Raw genomic sequence first — 12,788 nt, 5'->3', positions numbered from 1 at the left:
CAAGTCTTTCCTAATTTAAATCGCTATATAATTCTTCAAATGCTCCACGAGAAAAGAGATAGTAATGGACCTTGCCAACGATTACATGTGAAAATGCACAGCATTGCTACCTTGTGCACCTCGTGCGAATAAAAATATATATTATATAGTCCCGTTCACGTGTATCAAATAAGGACTGAAAGATCGAATAGGTGCGATAGCAATGTTAACCGGTTGGATCAAGCTCCCGAGCTTCTTCAGACGTCCCTTTACGAGTCACATAAGCTACCTAATCTCGTGATGTAACCAGTACCCTAATTCATATTGTCGAATAGCTGGCACACTAAGTTCTACAACAATGCTCCAGCTTCGCTCTTTTCTACTGAGCATGTAAACCAAATGAATCCTAATCCAATTGTTGTTCGACCTGGAGCTAGAACTATCAGTTTTCTTTTCCTAGGCTCGGAAAGATAAGTTTGGGTCCGAATGAACAAATCGGTCCGAGTCCGATTAGATCGGGCTGGTTCGGGCTCTCGAGCTTTTCAAACATCTCGGGTCTCGACTCCCGTCGGTACGATCTGGTGTAGAAAGCAAAAACTACCTGATCTAATGCACCAAGTTCATCGTATTGGAAAGATGTAAATTTGCTTGGTATGAAGTAGAAGATGTTCACGTACTTATCCTTTTCAACCAGTATTTATTGCTCGTCATGTTGCGATAGAATCAAAAGAATCAATCACAGAATCAATGGAACAGATGCAATGAAGCTCAAGAAGAAGAAGCAGAACAAGAAGTAGTAGTAGTTTGCAGGTGTTATTCATCTACAGCTCTTCCGAATCTAGAAGCGAAGGACCGACTACTGTAATACTCCTCTTCCTCCTGCTGCCACTCGCCGTCGTCGAAGTTCTTCGCGTAGCTCGACATGTCGTACCTCACCGGCTGCCGGTGATCGCCGACCTCCTGATAGTCCCCCGCCGACGAAACCCTGAACACCCTCCTCCTCACCTGCAGGGAGATCCACCCGATCCTCCTCGTGACCCTGGCCGCCAGCTTCCTCCTCCCCCTCGCCAGCCGTCTCCACGCCCTCCTCGCCGTCCACCTCCACGAGAATGCCGGCGCCGCCCCCTGGTCGGACGATGCGTCGTTTCTCAAGTACTTCGAACGGTAAGCGATCTCCATCTGCTCCGTCTCTCTCTCTACCTATCCGCGTCTAATATCGATTCGGGCGATAGATATAAGGGAAGGGAGAGAGAGAGAGAGAGAGCGAGAGAAGCGGGGAAGGTGGCGCGATGATGGTTTGCTTTGTTTATGCAAATACGTTCTTAGTTTAATGGGCGGATGGCAGCGTGAGCAATGGCCGTGCGCCGTCGTGAATGCGAGAGATCGAAGACGATGGCCGCTACTGTCGTGCTCGGCGTGAACTGGAGCTTTTCCTCTTTATTTCTCATGGGCTTTTACGTTTGACCTCGGGAATCACAAACACAAAGAAGAATAAACAAAACTTACCAACGAAGAATCCGACGGATGGAAGGAAGGGAGAGGAAGATGCAGAAGGAGATAAAAGAACGAAGACGGGGAGGATGATGAAACGACGTGGACTCTAAGGAAACAGCTAATGAGAATACGATGAATCTGTCCGCGTCCCGTGCGATTCACGTGACGTTTCCCTGCACCTTCTCTTTATCTAGTCCGTGCGACGCGTGCTGCGAAACGACGCCGCTCCTGGCCGTGCTATAAGGGGGGCAAATCGAGCTAAACTTATACGTCGCGCCTTTACACCTACATACAGCACGTCTGTTTTCGATGCAAGTTAAACTTAATGAATTTCAAATTCATTATTGGGTTGTACGTTGAAATCGACTGATTGGATCGTCTTAGGAACATTCGGGGTCGCGATATATGTTTCAAGGATGAGGCGGCGGCGGCGGCGATGACGTAGCAACAAAAGGAAATCTCGATTCGGATTTTGTATGCGAACCTTCTTTGTCTCATTTTTCCTCTTTCGGATAACATGAGATAGTCAAACGTTAAGGTAAATGTAAACTAAATAAATATAACGAGAAAGAAGAACGAAGAGAAGCGTCGCCAATGGGCCTATTCCCTTTGGGCACTGTTGTTGACTTTTGGGCTTTTCCAAGGGATGGCAATGTGACCACGAAAGGGATGATGGGCCGAATCCATTCGGACTTATAATCGCTTTGTTAATCACACTTTGCAAAATTAACACAAATAGTCACCACATAAGAGGGTACATGTAACGATATTAATAATCGGGAATGTGCGTAGCGTGTGCATAAAGTCTAGTTATATCAATGTAGAATATGAGGGGCTCGGTGCCATTAAGAAAATTCCTAATTGTCTGTGTTTTACGATGTTGAGATGCACACACGATTGTGTTAGAAAAGTCTCATATCAGATAATTGGTGTGATGTGAAGCAATTATTATATTAAGGGAAAATATCACAAAAAACCCCAAATTATGCTACCTGTAACAAATTTACCCTAAACTTTTTTTTGTGACACGAAAAATCCCAAACTATGTCACTTGTGACAAATTTACTCTGAACTTTTTTTTGTGACACGAAAAACCCCAAACTATGTCACTTGTGACACATTTACCCCACAATACTTTGGTTCATGGGCATTTTCGTCTTTTTCATTTTTCTGTTTTTTTTCCTTTTTTTTTCCTTTAGTCTCTCTTCCCTCCGCCATGGCCGACGGAAGGATGAGAGAAGAAGAGACAAAAAAAAGGAAAAAAAACAGAAAAAGAAAAAAGACGAAAATGCCCGTGAATCAAAGTATTGTAGGGTAAATGTGTCACAAGTGGCGTAGTTTGAGGTTTTTTCGTATCACAAAAAAAAGTTCAGGGTAAATTTGTCACAAGTGGCATAGTTTGGGGTTTTTGTGTTACAAAAAAACGTTTATGATAAATTTGTCACAGGTGGCATAGTTTGGGGTTTTTTGTGGTATTTTCCTCTTATATTAAAATTGACTTACAACTCTTTGGTTTAAATTTTTGAGTAAAAATGAGTCCAACTGGATATGTTGAAGGTATCAGACTGCTGTGTACTGACAATACTTAGTAGGAAGAATCGCATAATATGTTGTGTTTTAATAATTGCTAATTTGTAACATTAAAATCGATGCTTTCATTTAGGCAATTACAAATCTCAGTTGGAAGCAAAATGAGTCGAGAACGCAAGAAAAGACGCTCGTTGCAAGGAGAACAATTAATCCCCTTGCATATTAGATCTTACGCATCTTTCTCCGAGGCAATTATTAAAGGAAAGTCCGCCACTGAATATCCGCTAACTAACGAAATCACGGTAAAGATCAAATCTAGCTAATCAAAGAGAATATAAGAGAAACTATACGGAACGTCCAAGAGCACATATATGATGCTTTTACTAACCGTCCGGATTAGTAGTCTATGACGATCTTATTATATAGAAATATTATTTATCACATCATATAGGGTTTACGATCCAATATGTTTAAGCTAACATACAAAGTCAAACCCGAGTTTTTGGACTCCCTAGCTCCTTGGAAGTAGGAAGGGCTTCCTGCGCCAAGCGGTGGGGCCTAGTTAAAATGCGGCACTTGGCGGAAATACACGGAATTTCGAGGACCGAAGTGCAAATAACACAAATTTTAACGTATATAAAACGTACACCTTCGCCCTCTTGCTCCGAAACCCTCCTCCTCCTCCTTCGGTCGTGAGCCTCTCTGTCCTCGCGCTCCGCAGCCGACAGAGAGAAGAAGAGACGTGGTGCGAGAGAACCCACTTCCGACGGCGTCGTCGCCGGCACGCTCGCGGCTCCGGCGGGTGTTCGGAGCGGAGCTACCGCGTAATTCGTCGACGCTGCGTGTGCAGAGGCTTTGAGCCCGGCGCTTCCTTTTTGTATGTGCCCGGCTCCTTTCTCGTTTTTCCCTGGAGTTCCTCGCGTCTGTTTTAGCTCCGAGAGGTAGTTTAGCGATTGCTGTTTAGTCTGTTTATAGGGTGGTATCGGAGATGGTCGGGTAATTGCTTGTACATGTGTGTGGGTCAGCTGTGCTTGAAGTCTTTTGTACCGAGAAGAAGAATGTTGTGCTCACGTGGGTGTGCATGAATTGTGTTGGTGATTTCGTTGAGGCTTTGCTTGGATGAATGCTTGATCGAATTCGATAATTGGGTTGAACTTTTTCTTTTTTTTATCAATGTGGAAAAGGAGTCGAATTTCGTGTTTGGTGAATAATTTCTTTGCGTTCCTTTTCAGGTTCGATCATTTATTAGCCCCAGGCTCTGCTGAATTAAGTAGCTCAGTCGGGTCTGGGTCGAATAACATGGGCGTGGAGTTGGCCAACGAAAGGGCAGGGTTTCGTGAGATGGAGGACGTTAATTACACCGACAATGAGGTGGTTTGTCACATTAGGACTGCTCTGAAATCAGTGTCTTCGGTAAGCCTTGCTAATCAGTAGATCGCGGTCTGCTACTTTTGCTCTGATGTTTTCGCTGCTTTTCTTTTTTTCCTTTTTTTTTGCCTCTTCCAGAGGGAATGATGATCTGATCATGTTTAATTTTCTGAGGTTAAGCATGCTGAAATATGCTGCTTTATTGGTATCTTAACGAGATTTCTCCAAAATCCGTTGGTTCAGGGTGAAAGTGAAAGTTATGATGAGCTCATTGGGGTCATGCATCACAGAGAACGACTTTTGCCTGATGAGGTGGCTTTGCTAGTGGTAGGTTTCCCTGTACATTTATATTTTCTCAGTTGTCTAATGGTTACTTCTTACTGTTGATTTGCCTACGTGGATTTTGAATTGTTCCATTCGTTTGTTCGATAGACTTGTTTAAAGGCGCTATCAGGCACGGTTTCTTGCATAGATATGGTGCATCACGAGTCTCTTCTTTCTTCTGTAAGTTATCGATTTGGTAATATGTTCATCTACATTAATTTTATTCTCGTGAGTGGCTTTCTGAAGAATGGACTGATTTTCAGATTTTTGGAATGAGCATGTGGAATTATGGACCTGAAGTGATGGATGCGTTGGTTGACTTAATCATATCTCTGGTATGGTAATTTGGCCTGTTGTTGGCTTCTGCAGTATACAATTTAGCTTGGCCTGGTCTCATTTAATTTCCCTTTTCTTTTGTAATTTTATGCTGGAGCAGGCTGCTTCGAGCGGAAAATATGTCGATTCTTGCTTGGATATGCTCATAAAGAATTTCGTCCCGCCATATTCATACCTGGCCTTGTTAAAGCAGCCACGGGGCCTCTCAAGAAAAGACCAAGTTCTTTCTCGGGTTCATTCAGCTCTAGAAAGTATTAGTCATTTGGTTCCTCTTGCTCCCATGAGATTATTGTCATTAGTCATCCAAAGAATGCCAAGGCAAAATGATAATGAAGCTGTGAGTTCAGTTTGCTTTGGAATGCTGATGCTAACTAACACCACTAAGTTGGGATTACTTTTTGATATTTATGAAACCTGTTACTTGGTTGATTGATTCTTCATGTATAAATTACTTTGATGGTAATGGATGCTGAAACTTCTAGATTGCCTTCACCAATTGGCAAGTTTTGATAATTATGCTTTTGAAAAAGAGAATAATTGTAACTCAAAAAAAACTCAATGCAATGGTCTCGAGTGTCACCAATGGAGTAGCTATATTTGTCTCTTCTATATGTGGAATCATATATTTCATTTTTTATGTATTATCTTTGATCCATAACCTCCTTGCTTTGACCTTGGTGAAAATTGTTGTGCTTTCCTTCATTTGTTTCTTTTAACATTTTATGTTTGCATGTTTTGGATGTGGCTCAACTAGACCCTGCTCTGACTTTCCATTGATAAAAGAATACGATCTTCATTCAGTTTCCTCAAGTAGGATGATGGTGCTTCAGTGAGCTAATTGATGTTGGTAAGGTATGTGAAGATAAACCTTATTCATTTGTAGGTCATGATGACATACATGGAGAACATGTTCAAGCTGGAGAGTGGTAGTATGGGACAACTTGTTGGGAGCACAATGCTTATGGCAGTAGTGGACAGACTATTAGATTTGGATGTAAGTATAGTACAGCTCCATTGTTAATACTCCTCACGAAGGGTTTGCTTGATGTTAATACAATTTTCCACTTTTTGTAGTTGGAGATCGGGTGGGAGGATATTCTACAAGATGACTCTAGCAAAGGCATTTTTGAGATGGAATTAGAAGACTTGGAAGAAGATGAAGAGGACTTGAATGACGAAGGCGATGAGGTAAGATAGCCTTACAGATTTGACTGGATTGGGTTATTGTGGATTCACTATAGTTTATATGATATGCTTGGTGAAATCTCAAAGGATATTGTGAGCGAATCAGATTAGTTGTATATGTTTACCGGTTAAGTACCAGAGGGAATTTCAGCCTTAGTTACTAAATTTGTCCTAGTGTGGCTATGCATTTGAGGTCCTTAAGGCAATTGCAAGTGCACATAAACTCCTGATCTACATCAGACGCTATGCATTGTAAACTTTTTAGCATAAGAGTCATGCTTTCTTTCGAAATTTAATCTTTAGAAAGTTTGTAATGGATTCCGGTTCTGTGTAATTATGAACTATGAAATAGGTAACATGCATAGGGGTTGCTAGCCTAATCTATAACTTCCCAACGGGAATTGGTCAACGGAGGTTCTTGGTTCATGGGAGGGTAGTCATGCGCCTTTTGTGGGATATGACATTGCATTGTGCGATAAATACTGATCCATGGTTTCCGTTACCTTTAATTTCTATACTTTTGTTTGGTTTTCTGAGCTATAAGTTTGATCAATAGTCTCACCTTACGTAACGCACTGATTAAGCTACTTGCGCAGCTTCCAGGAATACATTTAAGCAGAAACGGTCTGCGAGGAAATGTAATTGCTGAGAAATTGGATAGCTTATTGGTGTTGACTTTTGAGTATCTTGAATCCTGTCAAGGGCATGGCCGGCTGCTTGAGGTTTTATCTGGACTCTAATAAATTTTTGCTGATTAGAATTGGTTTTGGGTCCACTAATGTTCCGAACTTTTTAATCTCGTATATTGATCTGTTTTAACGTTTTTGTTGAGTAGGTATTCGAGACTCTTCTCCATTCTTTTCGCATCACTGTTCTGAATGCATACAAGTCCAAGTTTGCGCAGGTAATGGGCATGTGCTTCCAGATTTATTTAGAGAGACAGACTTTTCATCGCTCCCTTTCTGAGCTTGATCAAATCTGCATGGTGCAGTTTGTGATGTTCTATGCGTGTGCGCTGGATCCTGAGAATTGTGGCGTGAGATTTGCTCGAATGCTTGTAGATATTTTTGTTTGCCATGATCACCCGCCAATCACAAGGTAATATGGCCTATCCTTTGAAGTTCCATTGCAATGCCACATCGTTAGTTGACTTGGAATGGTGTGCACTGCTTATCTTAAAATTATATCGTTTTAATATACAACAAATAGTGTAGCTTGCCATGTATTCCCAATGTTATGGTTTTCTTGACCTATGAATGAGCTCAATTTCGTTTTCTTTTGAAGAGTTAGAACTGGTATTAAGATTAACATATTTTTAGTATCTCTATTGAAGTTACTGTTTAAAGCTTATTGCTCTAGGTATTCATATTATGTCCCGTCTTTTGCAGGATGAGTGCAGTTGCATATCTTGCCAGCTATCTGTCTCGCGGAAAGTTTCTCTCTGCCAATTACATTACTACAATGTTGAAAAGGTTATGATTGTGAAATTTATTCAAGTTTCTGATGAGGCTCCCATGAGAGCTTTTAATATAAACCGTAGTTCTATGCAAAGACAATCTATTGATGAATTAATTCTGCTGACTATTAACATTTCAGGTTGGTCGATTGGTGTTTGGACTATAGCAAAGTTCAGGATGGGGACATTAATCCACTATCCCATCGAGGTTTCTATGCTGGCTGCCAGGTAACATCATATCTTAGTTAGATTGTAAGTTGAGATTTAGATTGGTGTTCAATGTTATGAGGACAATTGAGTGCCTTTATGCATATATTCTTTTAGGAGGAGCCTTCTATGAAAATGTGTGTTTATCAACTGATGTTTTTTCCCATCCCCTGACAATTGGAAATTTTGGATGCTTATCTGGCTTGGTATGCGTGAAGAAATTTTATTTGAGGATAATCAACAATGGTTAAGAAAATCCTCATTTTCTCTGCCACATATGAACTGATAGAGCTTTTTGCTGAGACAACCTTGTCTTTATGAGGCAAAAATTATCAGTTGACTGTTTGTGGTCTTTGGACCATATCTATTGAGATAATGTGTAACAGGAAAGAATATGAGGGTGGAAGTGCTGATGCATTAGCTTTTCTATATCACAGGCTATTATGTACGTGCTTTGCTTTCGAATGAGGTCAATAATGAGCATTCCACGGCTGAAGTCACAGCTTTTCCTTATGCCGTTAGAAACAATTTTACAGCACAAATCGGATCCATTAAAGGTGAGCTTTGCTATCTTATATAATTATAGATTTGCCACAAATTATAATTTCTTCTGACCTTCTAAAACTTTTTTGTTTGCATTTTCCCTCTTTTGAATCTGCAATTACCATCAAAAGCATTCCACATATAATTCTTTACAAGAATTTTTTCCAACCTTACATTAGCTTTTTCCATCCTTGATGTGCAGCCTCAGCTTTTCTTATCTTCTTACAGGTATGCCTGCCATCTGTAGTTGGGGAATTTCTTAAACAGGCAAGAGCTGCTGGGCTTTTTACAGTCTCCAAGACATCTAACTTTGATGACATCCTGGAGTCTGAACTTTCAAGGGCTTTTGGTGGACTGGAGAGGCTAGACACGTTCTTTCCTTTTGACCCATGTTTATTGAAGAAAAGCGATAGGTTCATTCTCTTGCCTTAAAAGTATTGCAAATTAATAATCATGGGCCAAAAGAATATGAGTGCATATCAATGGGTATATTTTGTTTTCGTTTGGTTTTGAATATCTGGCTAAGAAGTGATTTGCCTACTAGGCTAATTACTGGAATGATTCTGTGTTAGTAGATTGTGAAAGTGTTAGTATAATGAAAGGGCTCAGAGTTTCTGCATGAAATGGGATATTTCGTTTCGTGCAAATTCTTGACTTTAGAGTTGAATTTCAAGAGAACTAACTTTTGGTCACATACTGTCGTTTCAATTTTTAAAGTGATAGCTACCAGTGTGGACTGTAACTTTACCGGGAAGGGTGTGCTGACCCTACTATTCTCTTTGAAACTTATGTTATACAGATTCATCCGGCCAAACTTCATATTTTGGTCAATGGTCAAAACTACGTATGATGAAGATGAAGACGAGGAAGATAGCAGCGACGAAGAAGATGGTGAAGTATTCGTTGACGGCGTAGAAGAGAACAGAGGCGATAGAATGGCTACGAGTTTTAACGAGCAAGATATTGATATCGAAGAATTTGACTACGCGTTGAATAAAATGTCCATTACACCGAAGCAGTCCTCAATGTACAAGTTCGGTGGAGGACTAGAGGAGCTTGTACGAATGCCGTCGAGGTTAAGACCGTCTACTAGTCCGGAGTCATTGTGAAATCATTTGATGGTACAGCAATTCTTTCAGAAGCTGGAAGATTGTGCTGCGGGCGATATACTGGAGCGACGCTATCGACTCGTAGCTCGGAGCTAAATTTGTGGTGGTAACTCTGGCGTTGTAGTTTTGCAGTGTTAAAATTTTGGTCTCGAATGAAAGTCTACATTGTAATGTGACATTGTGAATCATATAATGTGACAGTGTTGCTTCTGTATCATATAAGCCAGAAATCTCATTCTACATCATACGGGTTTCATTTGTCTACCAAACTATTTCTTGTCTATATACATAGGTATTGAGTTTAAGGTTTTCAATATGAGTCGATAAACACAATGAGCCAAGGCAAGGAGAGAATGAGCATCAACGCGGCAAGGAAAAGCTGGTATGCACTGCGTATCGTCACACGCTACTGCTCAAAACGTACTTCTTTAGTCAGAAATGATGGAACTTTTATTGACAAAGTCATTGGAGATATCATACAAGCTAATAATTTACCAAGACCCCGTGCCCGGGGTTCAAACAAATTTACATTATTTACATGGTACTGCGGGAAATTATTTTCCGGCTTCCGGCAAAAACGTCGATCTTGCTCTGCCGCAGGGCTTCAGCCCATGATAGACCCAGATGGGAAAAGCAACCCATTGCTCTTTCACTGACTCGAAAGATCTTAAAATTCACTTTGGTGGAATTTTTGGTGGGTATGACGAAGCAGGTACCTGCAAGAAACAAAACACTAATTTACAGTCACACCTTTGCAAGCACGGCTTTAACCACACTGTGCCGGACAATCATAAGAAAACGGAGCGAAGCAAACGACGACATGCATGCAGACAGTTTGATCAGACAAAACTCCAATTTGACGGTGCAGCCCTTCTGTTCCCAAAGTCCAAAGCTGGCTAAACCTCCCCCATCTCGCATGTACACCCCGAACCTTACAAGTGAAAGATGAGCTTACCGGAAGGATTTATCTGCATCAAAATATTATATGACAAGATATCAGGATGTAGGAAGAGTTAAACGCCTCCGTTGAGATAAATCTTCCCACATCAGATACCTCGCACATAATATTTGATGCTCAGTGATCAACGCACATTCCTGTACTAACATGTCAATACAACTAACAAGGGTTGGAAGTATTTGTTCGAGAAAACTGACTTGACAATGGCGGGAGCAATTGACGACACAACCGGTTTCCGGGGTCGTCATGATGCTCCTCGATCCGACAAAATCGAGGCCTTGGGGATCGCCGGATCTCCGCCGGTGGCGCCCCCCGAAGCCACCGAGTAATGTTGAGCAAGTAGCGCCGAACCTGCTGGCTAAGAAGGTGGCGAGGAGGGCTTAGAGTTTTCATTTTCCATCATCGTCTGCCCATTTTATAGGTAGGTGTTTCGGGTCGGTTCGGGATTTGACCCGAAACCAAACCGAACTGAACCCTTTTTTATTTTATTTTTTAGGGATAATGATATAAATGGTCCGTGAACTTTGGGCTAATGTGCAATGTGATTCCTGAATTTTTTATTTGTTCGATGTGGTCTATGAACTTTAGCTTAATGTGTAATATGGGCCTTGGACTTTTGGTACATGTTCAATTTAGTTATCGAATTATATGAAAAAGTTCAATATTGTCCTTCCATTAATTCAAGTTAAGGGATAATATTGAACATTTTTACATAGTTTAGGGACTAAGTTGAACATGTACAAAAAGTTCAGAGATCATATTGAACAAATTGAAAGTTCATGAATTACATTACACATCAAGTTATAGTTCATGGATCATATTGCATATTCGGTCAAAGTTCATGAATAATTTGTGTTTTTCCAATTTTTTAACTCAATATCCACCACTGTTTCTTGACTATGCCAAAGAACATTGTCCCTCCTAATGTGGCCACGCTTGCCTTCCTTCTCCCAGGAAAGAGACATGCTCCTCCCTCGTTTTTGTCAAGATTTCCGTCTCTCTCTCAACTTGTGCGCTTTCTTCTTCTTCCAAGGCGTTTCCAAAGTAGAATCACCCTCATCATTTGCTCCTACTATTGCCAAACCTGCCATCGTTCTCTGAAGAGACAATCTGGTCTTCTTTTTTTTTTGTACTTTTCTTTCTGGACTTTCCTTGTTTCTTCTTCCTGGAAAGCCTCTTCAAATAAGGATAACTTCATCGTCGCTCCTAATATGACTAAGCCCGCCTTCGTTCTCTATAGACGCATGCTTGACTCGTGTTTCCATCATCTTGGAAGCCGTAGCCAAATTACGACCGGCCTCGTAGTTGCTCCTTATATTACAGTGCTTGCCTTCGTTCCCTGGTGAAACGTGCTTGTCCTCGCTGTTGAGATTTACGTTACTCTTTCCAGATTTACACCTTCTCTTTCAAATTAGAATCCCCCAACAGCTTCGGTTGTTCATTTTGCACTTGAATGGAATAGCAGACAAACCAGCCGATGATCAAAAGGATCATCAGTTCAATAGATGAAGCTTCCGACCACTCAAAAAAGATACACGAAATATCGATGGAGAAGGCCATATGGTAAACCCGACCGACAGACAACTCGTGAATTATGGATCTGTGGATCAGGGCTGTGACGGTATCACATCCAAAAGCATCCTCGTTTTGCAACCTTGACACGATATCCATCTTCAGTCACTGATGAAGCATGAGATCTGAAGACGGAAGTCTCGCATTCTTGGGCTCAAAACTCAAGGGTCGACCAATCTCAGGCCGGAGAAGGTCTAGAAAATGGATTGTGCATCTGACAAGTTCGAACATGAACGACAATAGGTGGACAAGAGAAAGAGAGTCGCATTGTAAAGGGGGGTCTCCACATTCCAAACCAAGTCGATATCTTGAATCAACAGGCGATATACTACCAGAATGACCAATGTCTTCTTCACCAAGTAAGGAAGTTTCTATCTCAGCTAGGGACAAGCTCCACGACACTTATCGGAGCTTGGAGCAAATGATTGCAATGAGTAGTCTGTCCGTATGATCTTCAGATGCGGCTGCTCCATTAAATTTCGACTGTGCCAAATCCTTCACATCATTCACTAATGAAACAGTGTCTCGACCCTCTTCCATGTCGTTTCAGGAGGTAGATGGAAAATCTGATGAACCATAAACTCGTACTAGTCTTCCAGTCAGAGTATCAACTTCAAACACTGTGCCTCTCAGAGATCCAAGTCTAACCGATCCATCCTCTGATATCAGTGGTGTGCTTTCGATTAAATCATTGACATTGGCTCCTTATTTCTGCGTTCACGGGGGT

At 41.3% G+C, this 12,788-nt stretch overlaps 1 protein-coding gene and 1 long non-coding RNA gene across 3 annotated transcripts; one reads left to right on the top strand and one right to left on the bottom strand.

The window, feature by feature from the left end:
• The first annotated feature begins 3,673 nt into the window (after window positions 1-3,673).
• Window positions 3,674-9,773, top strand: LOC115683633 (uncharacterized). Of its 2 annotated transcripts, none has more exons than XM_056320218.1 (16): window positions 3,674-3,880; window positions 4,236-4,416; window positions 4,615-4,698; window positions 4,804-4,875; window positions 4,959-5,030; window positions 5,132-5,368; window positions 5,915-6,025; window positions 6,106-6,219; window positions 6,813-6,938; window positions 7,052-7,120; window positions 7,208-7,314; window positions 7,605-7,688; window positions 7,813-7,900; window positions 8,317-8,436; window positions 8,651-8,835; window positions 9,222-9,773. In XM_056320218.1, exons 2-16 carry the CDS (start codon window positions 4,303-4,305, stop codon window positions 9,529-9,531), a joined length of 1,893 nt encoding a protein of 630 aa, XP_056176193.1. In that variant the 5' UTR covers window positions 3,674-3,880; window positions 4,236-4,302; the 3' UTR covers window positions 9,532-9,773. The 2 variants fall into 2 exon arrangements, with proteins under 2 accessions (XP_056176193.1, XP_030464049.2); XM_030608189.2 differs by having other exon boundaries at window positions 3,674-3,944.
• A 182-nt stretch (window positions 9,774-9,955) lies between these two features.
• LOC130140570 (uncharacterized) lies at window positions 9,956-10,850 on the bottom strand. Its single transcript, XR_008818543.1, has 2 exons — window positions 10,586-10,850; window positions 9,956-10,499 (listed from the first exon to the last, which is right to left on the bottom strand). It is a non-coding gene; the product is annotated as an uncharacterized LOC130140570 (long non-coding RNA).
• Between the last annotated feature and the right edge of the window lie 1,938 nt (window positions 10,851-12,788).

Source organism: Syzygium oleosum, unplaced genomic scaffold, assembly GCF_021117445.2.
Source record: "Syzygium oleosum isolate NSW1041296 unplaced genomic scaffold, Sole_v2.1 Sole_v2.20, whole genome shotgun sequence".
Classification (NCBI taxonomy): domain Eukaryota; kingdom Viridiplantae; phylum Streptophyta; class Magnoliopsida; order Myrtales; family Myrtaceae; genus Syzygium; species Syzygium oleosum.
Note: the sequence above shows the minus strand (reverse complement) of the source record. Positions and strands in the feature narration are given on the sequence as shown.

What these genes read in the sequence shown, in the direction of transcription:
- LOC115683633 (XM_030608189.2), top strand. Translation starts at nt 3,883, where the DNA reads ATGTGCCCGGCTCCTTTCTCGTTTTTCCCTGGAGTTCCTCGCGTCTGT. An exon ending in GTCTGTTTTAGCTCCGAGAG is followed by an intron (nt 3,945 to 4,235) that starts GTAGTTTAGCGA and finishes GTTCCTTTTCAG; the next exon opens with GTTCGATCATTTATTAGCCC. An exon ending in GTTTCTATGCTGGCTGCCAG is followed by an intron (nt 7,901 to 8,316) that starts GTAACATCATAT and finishes TCTATATCACAG; the next exon opens with GCTATTATGTACGTGCTTTG.